The following is a 16,620-nucleotide window of genomic DNA, read 5'->3' on the forward strand; positions in this document are numbered from 1 at the left end:
TGGATCAGGCCAATGTATAGGTTCTTCTGCACTGTGCTGTGCTATGCTTAGTCACTCAGTCATGTTTGATTCTTTGTGACCCCATGGACTGTAGCTCGCCAGGTTCTTCTGTCCATGGGGATTCTCTAGGAAAGAATACTGGAGTGGGTTGTCATGCCTTCTTCCAGGGTATCTTCCCAACCCAGGGACTGAACCCAGGTTTCCCGCATTACAGGCAGATTCTTTACCATCTGAACCACCAGGGAAGCCCATGAACACTGGCGTAGGTAGCCTATTCCTTCTCCAGGGGATCTTCCCAACCCAGGATCGAACCAGGGTCTCCTGCACTGCAGGTGGATTCTTTGCCAGCTGAGCTCCCAGGGAAGCCCACGTCTGCACTACTTGTAGACAATGTTCACTTATGTTAGTTCTCACTTAAAACACCAGAGGAAATAGGAATCGGCACAGGATAGTAAAACCAAATTCTTAAACCCGTGTGTCCAGTGTCAATTTTAGCTCTTAGATAAAGGCATGGGACATAAATGAGGCAGAACAGCAGGGAAGAGTCATGCCTGCTAGGGATAAATGACAGTATGGCATGATACAAGGCTCATGGTATCTCAACCCAACAGATACATTCTATTTTTTAAAGCCTGTCTTCAAACGTGCTGACTAATCATATGTGGGCCCAGACTTTTTCCAGAGGGGTCTGACTTCAGTAAGGCATCTTAAGCTGCCTTGATTACTCTGTAATGATTAAATAGGCACATGGGAGCTTTCTGGACTATCTTTTCTTCATGATGTTGAGTCTAGCTCAGGAATAGCTTTGAGAATTGGCACAGAAAGATAAAGTCACAAGCAGGGCAACTGGTCATCCTGGTAAAGACCTTTCTTTTTAAAGTGCTGAGGGATGCCTATGCTCACATCAGCACTATTCATGACAACTGAGATGGAAACAACCTAAATATCCATCAACAGATGAATGGATAAAGCAGATAGGGTACATAGATACAATGGAATACTACTCAGCCATAAAAGAGAAGGAAGTAATGCCATGTGCCTGCACCTAGAGACTATCATACTAAGTAAAGTAAGTCAGAATGGGAAAGACAAATATATGGTATCACTTATATGTGGAACCTAAAATATGACAAAAGGAACTTATCTATGAAATAGAAACAGACTCACAGACATAGAGAACAGACTAGGAATTGCCAAGGTGGGGGGAAGGTCAGGGGAGGGCTGGACTGGGAGGCTGGGGTCAGCAGATGCAAACTATATTATATATAGGACGGATAAAACACAAGGCCCTGCTGTACAGAGCAGAGAACTATAAACCACAATGGAGAGAAGGAATATGAGACAGCATGTGTGTATATGCATATAACCGAACCACTTTGCTATACAGCAGAAATTAATACAACATTCTAAATCAACTATGCTTCAATAAAACTAATTAATAGAAAAAAAGTGGTCAAGGGGATGGATTGCATCTGGTCACCACCGTGTCCATTTACATCACAGTGGAGCTGACGCTGATACTAAAGAATCTGATTAGCCAAAGGTCTGGAGTTGCAGATTTTTGAATCTTCCTGAACTGACTATTGTCTCAAGATGGCATACTGCCCTATGGATTGGCACTGAAAAGTGACTGGAACTTTTAAACATGACCTCAACTCCCTCCGTATTTTCTGTAGAATGTTGTTTGGAAAGTTTAGAAAGGGCAGGGAACCAAAGTCCGCTCCCCTAGCAAAGAGAATCTCATGTTCTATCTGTTCAACTTAGGCACCCCTGCCCTGAGTCACTGGCTAGCTGGGATGTCCCTGCTTTTTCCTCCCTTGTCTGACAGTGCCAATGCCCAGCTGGCCTCGAACATCAGCTCAGAAACACCCTGATGAAAGAAATGTGAGGGTAGGGCTGAGAGAGGAGCTTGCCAGGTCTCTGGAAAGGTTTTCATTTCATAGATGAGCAGGCTGAAGCCCAGCACAAGTGTGTACCTCAGAGGACTGGAGATCAACCTTCAGTGTTGCAATAAAGCACGTAGCTGACTTGTCCAAAGGCCCGCAGCCCATCAGTAGGGCTGCAATTACAATCACAGTCCATGGATGGATAATCCAGCCACTGCTGTCTGTGCCACTGTGCTATCTGGACCTCCCACCCACAGACCAGCTCCCCGGAAAGTCCCACTTCATAGCAGTGATTTTATTCTGCAGAGGTAGAAGGGAACCAAGCAAAGAGACAAATGACGGTGGAGACCAACATGAAGTATATATATATGGTCGTCGTGGTTTAGTCGCTAAGCTGTGTCCATGTGTCCAACTCTTGCAACCCCATGGACTTTAGCCCGCCAGGCTCCTCTGTCCATGGAATTCTCCAGGCAAGAATACTGGAGTGGGTTGCCATTTCCTTCTCCAGGGGATCTTTCTGACTCAGAAATCGAATCTGCATCTTCTGCATTGGCAGGTGTATTCTTTACTGCTGAGCCACAAGGGATTCCCATATATTCCCACACACATACTGCTGTAAATCAGAATAATGAATACAAAATGCAAAAGGATCTCAGAGGTTAAAATCTATGCCGTGAGCTGCAGCAGCTCAAAGGTGCAGGGAGCTTGTGCATCTTATACCTACTGGCTGCTCTGTACTAGCTCTCCTCATCTGGTTACCTTGCTGTGCGCTTGATAAATAAAGATAAGATAAATTTAAGAAACAGTTTTCCCTTAAGAAACTCATCACTCAATAAGAAGTGACAGAGATATGAATAATGCAGAAGGGAGTGGTAGGTACTACGCAAATATTTATGCGGTGGGGGAACAGAGAAGACAGAATAGAAGTTCTTAGATTCTCAGTGGGCAGTGAGACAAGAGCGTACAGAGGATATGCTAGAGAAAATGCAGCTCCCTCCTGTCTAGGCTGCTCTGGACAGAGGTGAGACCTGGCATGCCTCTGGGGCTCTGTCCCACCAGGCTAGTCTTGGGAGCCTGAGAAATCACTAGAGCTTTCATAGCCCACTCTAATCAACTTCTGGTTGAAAGAAATGAAGGCTGCGTTACCAAGCAGACAGGAGCATTCTCAAGTTTTCACACGGAACAACTACTTTGTAAATCCAAATGCAAACTCCATTAGTACTTGGCAGGTCCAAAACAGTTGTCCTCTCCCCATCAAGGGAGCAGGAACAGCCCATGTGTTTTGCAGGAATTTCTTTCTAAGTTTCCCCCTCTCATCTATCACAGCTAAATATCCCAGAGCCCAGACTAACTCACTTTCTCCTTAGACCCCACCCTAAAAGGTGCTTAGGACCAGAGGCACTGATCCCAGCTGATGAGTGAAACTGACTAGCAGAGCAGCTTGTTAAGAGAGGCAGTCAAGGCAGCAGACTCCACTGGAAGCAGTCTGACTGCAAAGTGTACCTGTCCCTCCTGGGAAAAGAATGTGGATTCCTTTCCTGAAGCCTGCACATCACAGGTGATGAGGACTGACTACCCGAGCAGGCAGCGAAAGGGTGGGGGTGAGAAGAGCCGATCAGGCGGCCTTGCCCCTCTATGGGGGTGGGGGGTGGTGGCAGTGAACACCGTTGCTATAACTCAGATACACGGGAGATCCTCATACAGGCCCCCAGAATGGTCTGCCCTCTGCAGATCCTGCTTGTTACCCAGGAGCCAAGGCTGTAGTCATGGAAAGAGTTTGGCAGCAAATGGAAGAAAGTCAGGAACCCTGTCACTGGGGGCCCCTGGGTCCACAAGCAAGGTCCTGAGGATGCCTGGGAGACAGGCATGCCCCCTGTCTGTGGCCCCTTTATCTTTAGGTTGGAGAAAACATGCTTGCTATGGAGCAGCTTCCCCTCTGAAGTTCACTGAAATATTCACCAGAGATGGTGGGAGGCAGTGAGGCAGTTGGAGGGCCCCAGAGATCAGCCAGCTCAGGACTGTCCCCAACCACAGGGTTAGAGGGGGAAGCCAGGGCCAGACAGGGAGAGACTCTCTGGGTCAAGGAGGCCCCACCAGAGTCTGCATGGACTCTGAGCCACTGGACTCCCAGGCCTGCACCTGTCCTGCTAAACTGGGCAGCCCGGACCTCTGCAGGGCCTTCCCATCCTGTCTCACCTCATCAAGCTGGGCGGAAACATACAGTCTGCGTCCTAGGTCATCACCTTGACATTCCATGTATGAAAAACAGGTGGAAAAGGAAAAGTGGCTCATGCCAGACCACAGCTGGTACCTGACCTGGCAGGTTTGGGGTCTCTTTGCCTAGGGCTCACTTCACCACATGCCTGGGTCTCCCTAAGGAAATGCCCCGAGTCTCAGCCCAAGCCACCCCCTCGTTTCCCTCCTGGAAGATGTGCAGAGCATCCAAAGGCTAACCCAGACGACCCCTGCATTGCCATCCCTAGCCCCGGAGGCTGAATGTCTTTACCTTCAAATGCCCGGGCAGCATCCACGAGGTGGGTCCAATCTAACCCTGTGGCCGTGTCTGGGAGGGGCATCAGGCCAGGATCTGCGCACTTGGACTTATCCGATAAGGACCCATCGGAGAACCAGAACTCATCTAGACAGGAAAAAACCCAGAGCGTCAGTCAGATAGCAGTGTGGGTACTGGCCGGGCCTTCAGAAGGGCCCAGGGGGGTTCTTGTCCCAGGTAAGAAACACACATCCCACCGCTGTTTGTGAAAGAGCCACAACTGCCAGGCTCACTTAGGGGTCGCCAATAGGCAGGGGCCGGTGCAAGATCAGGGCTGAGGTTCCCACAAACCAGAAAAGCAGAGGTGAGCTCCTCCTGGGTGGGCTCCTCTGAAGGACATTACCTGGGTCTGACCACCCTGAAGATCACGTCCTGTTTTCCTCGGGATGACTTCCCCATGGGAAGAGTGTTGCAAGCCTCTACCGTAAAAACGGTTTGGTACAATCTCTCTTGTACATTTCGCTATGTATAAAAGTGGTGATTGAATTTTGCTTGTGACTCAATGAGATGGTCTGATCAGTGGCTAAACCAGAACCCGCTCCCCATCCTGCACTGAGTATTTGCTAGTCTTCTGTACAAAGACACCCTGTACACTTCTCCTGAACTCTCATCACAGGACGTGAAGCACTTACGTCACCAGTAATACTGGCTGTTAAGAAGTCATTATGCATCTGCAGACACGCTTCCTGAAGGCTAGAGCTCCTCTAACACGCCTCTTCTGGACCTGCCCAGAACCATGGCACACAGCTGCTCACGGACACATCTGACTAATTAGACCAATCAAAATAATGACCACCTGGTTGTCTGAGCCCGCAATTAAGTTATGGGGGGGGGGCCGTAATTAACCAAGTGCACCTGTAATTTCAGCTCCCACATCCTATGGGGTGGCTGTGAAGTGCTGGCATCTGGACCAGGATGGAGGGAGCCTGGGATTTGCCCTTGAAAGACACGAACACTCCCTCTCCAGCACCTTCCACATGAGCTCTTAGCCTAACTCCAGCAGCTGCAGTTAACAATGGAGCCACTCTGCTCTTAATACCACCCCACTCAGATGTGAAACCATCATCCCCTCCACTTATTACTTTTAAAGATTTTTTTGATGTGGGCCATTTTTTAAAAGTCTTTATTCAGTTTGTTACAATATTGCTTCTGTGGCATGATTTGGTTTTTTGGCTGTGAGGCATGTGGGATCTTTGCTCCCCAAACAGGGACAGAACCCACACCCTCTGGATTGAAAGGTGAAGGCTTAACCACTGGACCGCTAGGGAAGCCCTGCCCAGTCCATTTTGCAGGGAACCCAGTGACAGGTACTTTATCAAGGTCGCTCCTGCCACCCTCCCCTCCACTTGCTCGTGCTTTGCACGAACAACCCTTTCAGCGTGTTCTGTGCATGAGGTTCTCTGTCCTTGTCTGCTCCTCTCCTGATGGCCCCTCTGAACCCATGGAGGCACCACAGGGCAGAGGCTGGACGGACTCCACCCAGGTCCCATCTTTACCCAGAGTTTAAGGTTCAACCCCCCAGGGAGAAAGATCAGGAAGCCTGGGGACCTTCAGTCATTTGCCAATCACTTCCTTTATCTAGAGACAGCAGCTGAAATAGGTTTTCTGCACCAAGTGTAAAAAAATTATTTGACCTGGTGGCAATTACTCTCGCAACTGATTTCCCTGCAGCTGAGTGTGTCACGGATATATATATATATATATTTACATGCATGTGGCAGCTCTGGGAAGGGTGCCCCAGGGCTGGCCGGAACCCAACGTGCATGAGGCACCCCCTCACCCGCTGCCTCTCCTTCCCTCACTGGAGAGGAAAACATCAGGGAGTGAAAAATTATTCAGGCGAATGAACATTTCTACAGAAAGTATACTCTCTTGGTCACGTTTTGCTAAGAAATGTCAAGCTGAGGATCTTCTTTGCCTTAGTAAAGAAACAGTCCTTCACCTGAGCGTTTAGCATCTTAGAGCCTAAAATCAGACGCAATACACTCTGTGTGCTTTCTCCTCGGGGCCACCAGACGATGCCGACCGGCTCTCACCCAGGGGTCCCCGACCTTCAGGATCGAATGCCTGGTGACCTGAGGTGGAGCTGATGTAACAATAATAGAAATACAGTGCACAGGACATGTAACGTGCTTGAACCATGCTGAAACCATCCACCCAAACCCCCGCCACTGGTCCGTGGAAAAACTGTCTTCCACGAAACCAGTCCCTGGTGCCATTAAGGCCGGGGACTGCTGTTCTAATTGGAGCCAGGCAGAAAGGAAAAAACAGCAGAGACAGAAAAAGGGGCAAACGCAGGGAGAGAGCAGTGCTGGGCTAGAGTCCATCGTACCCTCGTCCTGTCCCTATCGCTCTGTGGGCTCAAAGAGCATCTTTCCCAAAAGCCCAACGGGGTAACTGACAAAGGAGACCTGGTTGTCCTGGGCTAAAGATTAGGCTCTGATTTTATGCGGCACAGATCTGAAGCTTGTGGTCAGAAGCTTCTGCCCAGAGTGAGTGAGGTGTGGGTGAGTGGGCCCCACAATCCCACAGCAGGGCTCGTCACAGCAACAGGCAAAGCCAGGACATCCTTTGAACCTCCTCCAACTCTGACGGAGAACCAGGAAAGAAGGGATGTGCGCATGCTAAGTTGCTTCGGTAGCATCCAACTCTTTGTGATCCTATGGACTGTAGCCTGCCAGGCTCCTCAGTCCATGGGATTCTCCAGGCAAGAATACTGGAGTGGGTTGCTATGCCCCTCCTCCAGGGGATCTTCTTACCCAGAGATCGAACCCACATCTGTCTCCTGCATTGGCAGGCGGATTCTTTATCACTGAGCCACCAGGGAAGTCTGAAAAGCACCGTACACATTGGTGTATTTAAAATAATCAACAAGGACCTACTGTAAAAAATAAATAAAAATATATATAAAACAATTTTAAAAAATACCTATTTTTTTCTAATGCTTGGAAAATCATATAATTGGGTAAGGCTTCAAACCCCCAAAAGTTCTTTACAATATTTGTAACTGACATTAGGCTCACCCCAGTGATGTTTACTCTGCACCTGCTGTATTCCAGGTCCCGGCAGGTACCCTATCACCAGCACCCAGGGATGGAATATCCGCAAGATGCGGGTTCTGCCCTTGAGGAGCCATCAAGGAGCAGATGAGTCGTGCAGCTGCTGCTCTGCAGTCTGGGGAAGTACATGCAGGAGCTAGCCCCGGCGCTCGGTGAACCACAGCAGGTATCACAGGTTGTTCCCTGAGCTTTCCAGGTGGGGAGGACGAGACATGACTTAGGTGCCAAAGCCTGCTACTTCTGGGCCAGTTCTCTCAAGCCAGTGCTACTCTGGAGTCCCTGCTGCTCTTCTGGCCAACCCACGAAGGGAGTCATGATTTCCGAAAGACGGCTGAAGTGCAGGCAGTGCTGCCTGAGCCTCCACTCTCTGGCCTGGACATTGATCATGTGGCTTCCTGTTTGTTCATCCAGACCCTGAAATCTCGGGGACCATCTATTAAATCTGACTTTACTGCTACTGTTATAAATGCTGAGGAGCCTTCCTGACAGCATTTCCTGGTGGTCAAACAGCTGTGGTTTCACAATTACTCTCCAGAAACCGAGGGCTCTTCATTACGGGGGAGACTGAGAACATTTAAAATAGAGAAACAAATGCCCCATGGGGTCAGAGAACACCCTGCCTTTAATGTCTGTGGACACTGTCTGTGGGGCGAGCGAAAGCCCACACACACCGAGTCTCCTGCTGGGGTCTACGGCATCTTGAGTGGCTACTAAATTAGAAGCAAATTACTGATTTCTTTTACTTGTATTAAATCTTCCTCAGGCCTTTTAAACTTCAAGGATCATCCTTTGTGAGGCGCTTAGGTGTCACAACTAGAGGATGTGGGAACACACAGAACCTAATACTCTTTTTATTTTCCAAAATTTAAGAATTCTTATTTGTCTACCTACCTATGAAGATTGCTACCATTCCCTGGAGGGTTTTATATATTCCATAAAAAAATCACGAGTTCTCTTTAAACATGCTCTAAACCTGCCAACGCTTGGGACTGCGCTGAGTGAAGCCAGGTGACCACGTGGTCTCGGAGGAGAAAGATGCTATGAGCACCTTTCGGTATCTTTGGTTTGGGGACCTGTGAACTGTGTGTCAAAATCTCCCACTTTTTTTTCTACCTGGCCCACTAAAGGAATTTTACTCTGAAACCAGTGATGGAAACAAAGGCCCTAAATGTAATGCAGAAACATCTCAGATTTTTTTCAATTGTTCGAGCAAGTCATTTTTTTGTACCTCCAAGTTGAAGACAGAACGATGCAGCACATTCAGGGTCCTCCCCGATCTAGGAAATATATATGAATTGTGACATGAATCACACCTAAAATGTGCCTATTAAGTGTCATCTGTCTCCCAAGGCTGGATTAAGATTCTGGTCTCAGGAGAAGAAAGATTCTGAGACAGGCCCAATTTTGAGACATGGAGAAGCTAAAGCTATCAGAAGGAGAAGCCTGTGACTGGTAATTACATGGAGAAAAGGGGCAGTGATGAGGTCTCACGAGATTCACTGTGAAAAGATAGGCTTGCCAACCCTTCCTCGCACTGTCCTTGGTCCAAATTAGGAACCAGATCCAAATGAGTCTGTGAACAGAAGGTCAGATGCTTGCAGGAATAATGATGGTGAAACTTCAGGAGAATACACATGCCTTCTGCATATTCTAGTTCCACCTCTGTTGCTATTTAAATATCTGGTGCTACCCGCTTTGGCAGCACTAACCTAACTTCCAGTCCAAGACATGAAGCTAAGTGAAACACCTAGGCAACCCCAAGTAGTCCTCATTTCTCGCTCAAGATGTCTGCTGGGCACAAGATTTCATGTGTCCACTCTCTAGTGTGTTCCAGGGTCAGCCTGTTGGAACTATTCTCAGAGACAGATCTGCCTACTGGGCCAGGCTCTGCTGAGTGATTAGAAATCACAGAAGGCAAAGGATGATGGACATCTGCCTTGAGTAGACACAACAGAGATAACCACACAGGTCATCCCACACTGCAGTAACCAGTGAGAGTCAGAGACCCCAGGGGTGAGCATCTTCCCAAGAACGACCAGGTCCTTAGAGCTGCGTCTCTTGGTGGGAAGGGAGGAGAGAGTCCCAAATTTTGGGGGGAAGACAAACTAATTCAAATTACTCCCAGCTACCTTACTGACATTTTGTCATTCTATCCATCAAACTGACAGAATATTTTTCTGAGTAGGTTGCTAAGTTTAGAAACTGGAGGAATCACATGCCCTGATGGTTCAATGGTAAAGAAGCTGCCTGCCAATGCAGGAGACATGGGTTAGATCTCTGGATCTGGAAGATACCCTCGAGAAGGAAATGGCTACCCATTCCAGTATGCTTGCCTGGGAAACCCCATGGACAGAGGAGCCTGGCGGGCTCTCGTCCATGGGGTCACAAAGAGTTGAACTCAACTTAGCGACTAAAAAACAACAACAACACGGCCAGATAAGATTTCCCTTGAGAAGAGCAAACAGCAAGGGCCATTCTCACTGCTTTTCCTAGGGGAGTAGACAATGAATTCAAGTCAGGCAGTTTTAAACTTGCATAGCGAACAGTCTCTCCTGCCTGTTTTCAACTGTGCCTTTGAACATAGTAAAAAAAGAATACAGTTCTGTAGGAGGTAAGTGGAGAGATAAATCGGCATATCTAGATAATAGAACAGTAGTCAGCACTAAACGGAAGTGAGCTATCAGGCCGTGGAAAGCCATGGAGGAACACTGGGTGCATTTTACTAAGTGAGATGCTAAAGAAGCCAATCTGGAAAGGCTACCTCCTGCACGATCCCAACTATACGACAATCTGGAAAGGATACAACTATGGAGATTACCAGAAGTTAGGAGACAGGGATGAACAGGGCGAGCACAAAGGAATTTTAGGGAGATGAAAGTATCCTGTATAGTACCATAACGGAAGATACGTGTCGTCATGCATTTGTTCAAACTCATGGAATGAACGACAAGAGTGAACCCTAACGAAAACTATGCACTATGGGTAATGAGGATGTGTCAATATTCCGTAACGCACCCCCACGATGAGCGGTGTTGATAATGGGGAGACTGTGCCTGTGGGGACGGGGGTGTGTATGTGGGAATCTATGTGCCTTCTGCTCGCTTTTGCTGTGACACTAAGATGGCTCTAAGTAAGTAATGTTCATTAAGAAAAAAAGTTAAACAAAAAAGAGCATATACAGTTGACCCTTGAGCAATGTGGTGGTTAGGTGTGTGGACTTCCCATGCAATAGAAAATCTGTGTATAACTGTATAGTTGGCTCCCACATCCGAGGTGCCACATCCCCTGATTCCACCAACCGTGGAGCATACACGACTGTGATATTTACACTGGAAAAAAATTTGTGTGTAAGTGGATGCCTGCAGTTCAAATCTGTGATGTTTAAGGGCCAATTGTGCGTTCTCCACGTGGAAGCAAATGAATGTAAGAATGTGAGAACTATATTAACATTTATTCTGTAGATTTCACCATCACACCACAAGCATTTTAAGTGGAAGATATAACATTTGCAAGAAAATAGTTTCACTGGTTTCAGGAGAGCTTTCAAGAGGCCATTAAAGTCATCTATTTACAAAAAAGGACACACATTTGCAGAAATATTAGGGTATTAGAATATGTCTGTCTGACCTTCATATCCTTATCAAGAAAGAGTATAAAGGTTTCTCCAGTTTGGGCAAAAGGACTTTTCGTAACAAGCAGGATATTATGTTACTTAAAGAAATAGATTAAGAATTTTATGAGACCAGGTTCATTCCTAATTATGTTAAACATTAGAAAGATTATTAGAGCTTTTATGTCATTTAGCCTGGGATTTACATATGAAGTTCAAATTGGTTCTAAAGGATTCTAAAGATAATGCTTTCTATGATGAAATTCAAAAAACAACCAAAAAACCCCTGATGACAGATATATTTGATTAGATCCTCATTCTTTCTGTACAACAGAAATTAACTATGAACAAAGAAAATAAAGCTAACTAATGTTAAAAAAAAAATCACCCTTCAACACTGACATGTTAATAAGGAACTAACACTACATAAAAAGGAAAGATTTTAGGATCTGAAGGAAAATCATTTAGAAAGTATCGAGTCAACTGTGGCTAATATATAAAGAGTGAACTGGACACAGAGAATTTAAGTGGTGGGGCTTGGGCCCATGCATCCTGATGTCCCGGCGCCACCTTCACCATCACCATTAGCAGGTCTCAAAGATTAGGAAGCAGCAGACACAGAAGGTGAGGAAATCAACCTTCATCCCTGCATGCTGACCACCAGGAAATCTGCCCCATGCCACCATTTTTTCTTTATAAAATCGAGTTTTAGACATTTTTTTCTTTATAGACATAATGGCCCAGTTATAGTAGAGAGGTTAGTTTTTGCCTTGATAAAAATGTTTAATGTGGGATTTTCAATTTTCTGCAAAATTGGCAGTAGTGCTTAACTTTTGAAAAAAGTCCACTTTGGGGCTTTATCACCTTTCAGTTCAGTTCAGTTCAGTCACTCAATCGTTTCTGACTCTTTGCAACCCCATGGACTGCAGCACGCCAGGCCTCCCTGTCCATCACCAACTCCCAGAGTCCACCCAAACCCATGTCCATTGAATTGGTGATGCCATCCAACCATCTCATTCTCTGTCGTCCCCTTCTCCTCCTGCCCTCAATCTTTCCCAGCATCAGGGTCTTTACACCTTTAAAAATTACTAAAAAAACCCAAACACCCAACCAAATGATATATATAGATTAAAGAATAAGCAAGTCCCCCCAGCCTCTGTAAGAAACCCACCCCAGAGAGCCCGCGAGGCTGGCGCGGTCCGCCCCGGGCACTCACTGCGTAGGCTCCCCACACTGGGCACAGGCTGGGTCCGGGGTGGCAATGTGCTGTGGTAGGGAGGGGTGGTGCTGAACAGGATATCGTTGGGCAGTGCCTGGTCAAGGATGGAACTGCGGGAGCTGCCAAAGGAAGAGCCCCTGCGATGGCTGCAGATGCTCTCGTCCGAGAGGGTGCGGTACAGTGAGCGCCGTGGAGACAGGTTCCCATAGAACGAGAACTAGGGGTTCACACGGGGGAGAGAGGAGAACAGACATCAGAAAGCTGGAAGCGTGGAGCTCACCTAACTCGGGTGGGTCCCGAACCTGCCCTGTGGGCATCTCTGAGCTGTCCCCAGGAAGGCGCAGGGCTGCAGCTCAGCGATGTTACACCAGGCACTTGGGTCACAGACGCAAACAAAGGCTTCCTGCAGTTACTGGATTTGAATGTTTTCCTCCTCTGACGTTCTGTGAAATATTACCAGGAATTAGACATGCACAGCTTTATTAATTCTGAAATGTTAAATGGCAGCTCCATTACCATATAGCCACGGCAGCTTCTGGAAATACAGAAGGTTGCCATTCAAGGCAATAGTTATTTGAAACCACACCGACTGCTGGCTTGATTTTAATTAGAAATGACTGCATTTTAATATTAGGTGATTTCTGTACCAATCACCTACATGTGAGCTTCAATCTAATCTAGGTAATAACATCAATTTTTTGAGCAGAGCAGCTTTCTACATCGAACAAAAAGGTTCAAGAAAGACAGTATCAGTCCAGGAAAATCTTATTGTCTATGCACTTTAAAGTAACACTCATAAAAGTTTATTACTGTTACTGAAAATTGAGTTATAGTAATCAATCATAATTGGATTTAAAGAAACCATTAAAAGTATTGTTAAATCATAGATGGAGTAAGGAAAATTCATACTAGTGAAGCAAGCAGTCAAAAACTCAAGAAAAATTTAATCAAATCTGAGTTTCTAACTCATATTCTGAACCACATTCCTTATTCCTTTTGCATCAATACTAGTAAAAGCCAGAAAGTTTGCATCAAGCAAATATAGAAACGGCTATTTACGTGTGTCAATGCAGCCACAAGGCTAAAAATATTTCTATTGTATGTGTTCCTTCCATTCTGTCGACGCTGTCCAACTGATGAATGGGAACCAGAGTGTGTATGAACTACAAAGTTTACACCATGAAAAGAAGGCAGTTTGTCTTAGAAGAAAAAAAGAAAAATGTCAAGGAGAAGTTCGTTCCTATTAAAAGAAAAGGCATTCGCATTTTTGGTACAACAGCCTGCACCCAAGCTCATACAGTACCATATACGTGATTGGATACAAGTTAAAAGAAAAAAAAGACTCATTCTGTTGAATTCTGCTGGGATTCCCTCTTCACACACGACCAGTAGGCTCTTCAGAACTCGATTACAGACCCATTAGATTAAAGCAGCTTTGAGGTAGCATCTCATTAGACTGTTACTCTCAGAACACAATTAGGTTAATTGCAGCACTGTTTTATTATAGGGAAGAGAGGGAGCACGAAGACTTGCTGTTTATCCTGATCACAGTCAAGATGGCAGTGCCTGACGTTTTTCTTTTCATTTGGACAAGAGAGTGCTGAATTAGCAGGGAGAAGGCTGCACTCCATTGCTCACTGCCGCCAAATACTTATGGGCACATCACATATCACCATTCGGGCCCTCAGGTACTTGCCAAAAGAGGAGACTGGGCTAGACTGCCTGTGAGCTCCTTTTCGTACCTTCCACACATTAACCAAGAGGCTTGAGGGACTGTAACAATGAGTGACAACGCTAAAGCGAGTAAGGATACTAAGTGATCTGATGGTAGCAACAGGCGGCAGAGTACGTAACTCCTGCCCATTTGTGGGACAGGATGACAACGCAGCAGGATGGCTTAGACAACCCACCCTTGGTACAGTTCTGGAGCAAAAAAGTCAGACGGTGTGTTTTAACAGCTCCTGTTTCTGACTACCCGTCACAGACGGGTCCCGTGCTAGGCTGGTTCTTATGTCCGCTATAAGCCTGTAAATTCTGCAGTACACTTATCATTGCCTCCTTTTTGCAGAGGACGACACTCGGCCAAGAAGTTAAGTCACATGTACAAAATCACATGGCTAAAAAATAAAAAAGCAAATCACAGAGCCAATGTACAAAATGACATGGTGAAAAGGAAAAAGAAAAATGAAAAAAGACATGCCACATGGCCGACTGTCCTCGCTGCTAAGAGGTGAGGCCATGCCTGCCTGTTTGGAGCTCCCTCTATCCGTCCAGAAGTCTCCCTTCCTGACCTCTCGCAGCCTTACTCCGCTTCCTGGTGGAATAACAGTGTGAAAATGGCCTTGGGAGTCCTGGCGTCTCTTTAGGCATTTCCTTAGTGTTTCTGGTAACTTCAAAGCTACACAAAAGTCACTGACCTTCCTCCTCCCCTCCTCCACCGAGGGGCTGTCGGGAAGCATCAGTTTCAGAAAGTCTTCTTTCGAGAGCACGTGCTGAGTTTCTGAGACAGCATCTCCCACCACTGCTTGCTGCTGAGCTGCCGAGGACAGCAGGTCCATCTCGCTGTACAGCCTGGGAGGAAATTAAGATGGGTCATCGGCACATGTAAAGCGCCTGTACCCTTACGAACTAAAATCCAGTCTCCACCTTCAACCACCACATTCACACACACACACACACCCAGCTCTTAATTATTGAGCGAGTTCACTTTAGCCACATCTCCTCTGGATCCCCATGCTATCTCACATGTATGAAATGAGCTCAACAGCAGAGTTAGGGTTCTGAATAATTCAGAGACAAATCAGATCCCCAAAGCCCTGAATGAGAAAACAGAGTCAACTTTTCAAACAAGGCTGTGTGTTCCCTTTCCTAATCTGTATCAGAAAACACAGTTTCAATAATTCATCAGAGATTATCCTGTGTTCTTTGAAGGAAGCCTGATGCTTCTCAGGAAATTGAGAGAGCCTTTCTCTTGTGGCTGGACAAACACACCCCACCGCCCATCCAGCAACACAGAGAGCAGGACTCTGGGGAACTTGACACTGAAGAGTAATCGATCTGGGCACATGCCAAGCATTTTTATTATCAGCAATTTCACAGAGCCGCTTCAATAACTAAAGAAGCTGTCTCCCTTATCAGTGTATAGAAATGTATTTATGGACAACAAAAGACTATCTAGCTGAATTACTGTTTTTGCTGCTTTTCCAGGGGAAAAACTGGGGAGTTATTTTTTAAAAGCTTTGGTCTGAAACATTGCTGAAGACATGGTGAGTATAGAACCAGGGGCTGGACTGTCAGCAGAGATGGATGGGCCACGTGACCCAGAAATGTGATGCTGGTCCAGGGAGGCAGGCCACAGAGGATGACCTGTGTCACCGTCCTGTGTCACAGAGGTGACCCTATTTCTAACGCAAGGCTATTGCGTCACAGGGGAATGGCTTGCTGAGAAGTTATCAGGATATGACACACACAGACATGCTCAAAATTAAGAACTATTTATCTGAAATTGCTACAGCTCTTGCTTTGTTCTCGAGTTAGGTGCGGCGTCCCAAACTTTTTGGCTCTGGAAGCACCAGCAATGCTGATGACATGCATATAGCGACTGGGGCAGAAACTATAAAAATCTCTAAATGTGACTGAAGATCTGGTTGGCTTGCAGGATGGCAGGGCATGAAGATGGAGCTAAAAAAGAACCCAAGACCCGGGGGGATAGGGGTTCTGCGCAAAAGCCATGTGGGAAAACAGACCCTAGAGTTTTTGTGAAGAGGGCTTCAGATGTGCGCAGCTGTGGGCCCTAAGATTTGGGGTGGAGGCATGCAAGAGCTCCAGGCCCTATTTACTCTGGGAAAGACACAGGGGAGAAAAACCCAAACCCAGGTCTTCCCAGTAACTGCTAAATGAAAATGTAATACCTAGAGTTGCTGATACATGTACTCTCCCAGTTTCCCCATGTTTTTGAATAAAATTGCTAGCGTTTTCTGCTAACTTAAGTGCCTTTATTAAAATTACCAAACGATATGTCAGAGAGTGGGCTTCCCAGGTGCTGCAGTGAAATAACACATCTGTGAACTGCCTATGAAATACTGCCGTTAGTAACTGCTACACTTTCTCTCCTCCCTGAGATGGGGTATTCTTGAAAATGGGACGTTGGATGTAATTAGCTTTGTATCTCTAATGCCTAGTGTAATTCTCCACGTGGGTAAACCCAGCATGGTGGTGACCACTACCAAGTATCTAGAGTATTCTCGGGACATTGAGGGTCTGCAGATGGTATGAGCTGCACTGTGCTCAAGGCA

At 46.5% G+C, this 16,620-nt stretch overlaps 1 protein-coding gene across 8 annotated transcripts in view; it reads right to left on the bottom strand.

Moving 5' to 3' along the window:
• SIPA1L2 (signal induced proliferation associated 1 like 2) overlaps positions 1-16,620 on the bottom strand; it is a 247,297-nt gene that overhangs the window by 14,324 nt on the left and 216,353 nt on the right. For all 8 annotated transcript variants that reach the window (XM_061404830.1, XM_061404833.1, XM_061404836.1 and 5 more), the window contains 3 exons: positions 14,743-14,896; positions 12,323-12,542; positions 4,393-4,524 (listed from right to left, as the gene is read on the bottom strand). In XM_061404830.1, the coding sequence (XP_061260814.1) occupies positions 4,393-4,524; positions 12,323-12,542; positions 14,743-14,896 (506 nt within the window). The remainder of the gene's footprint in view (positions 1-4,392; positions 4,525-12,322; positions 12,543-14,742; positions 14,897-16,620) is intronic.

The sequence above is a fragment of the Bos javanicus genome, chromosome 28 (assembly GCF_032452875.1).
Source record: "Bos javanicus breed banteng chromosome 28, ARS-OSU_banteng_1.0, whole genome shotgun sequence".
Lineage (NCBI taxonomy): Eukaryota > Metazoa > Chordata > Mammalia > Artiodactyla > Bovidae > Bos > Bos javanicus.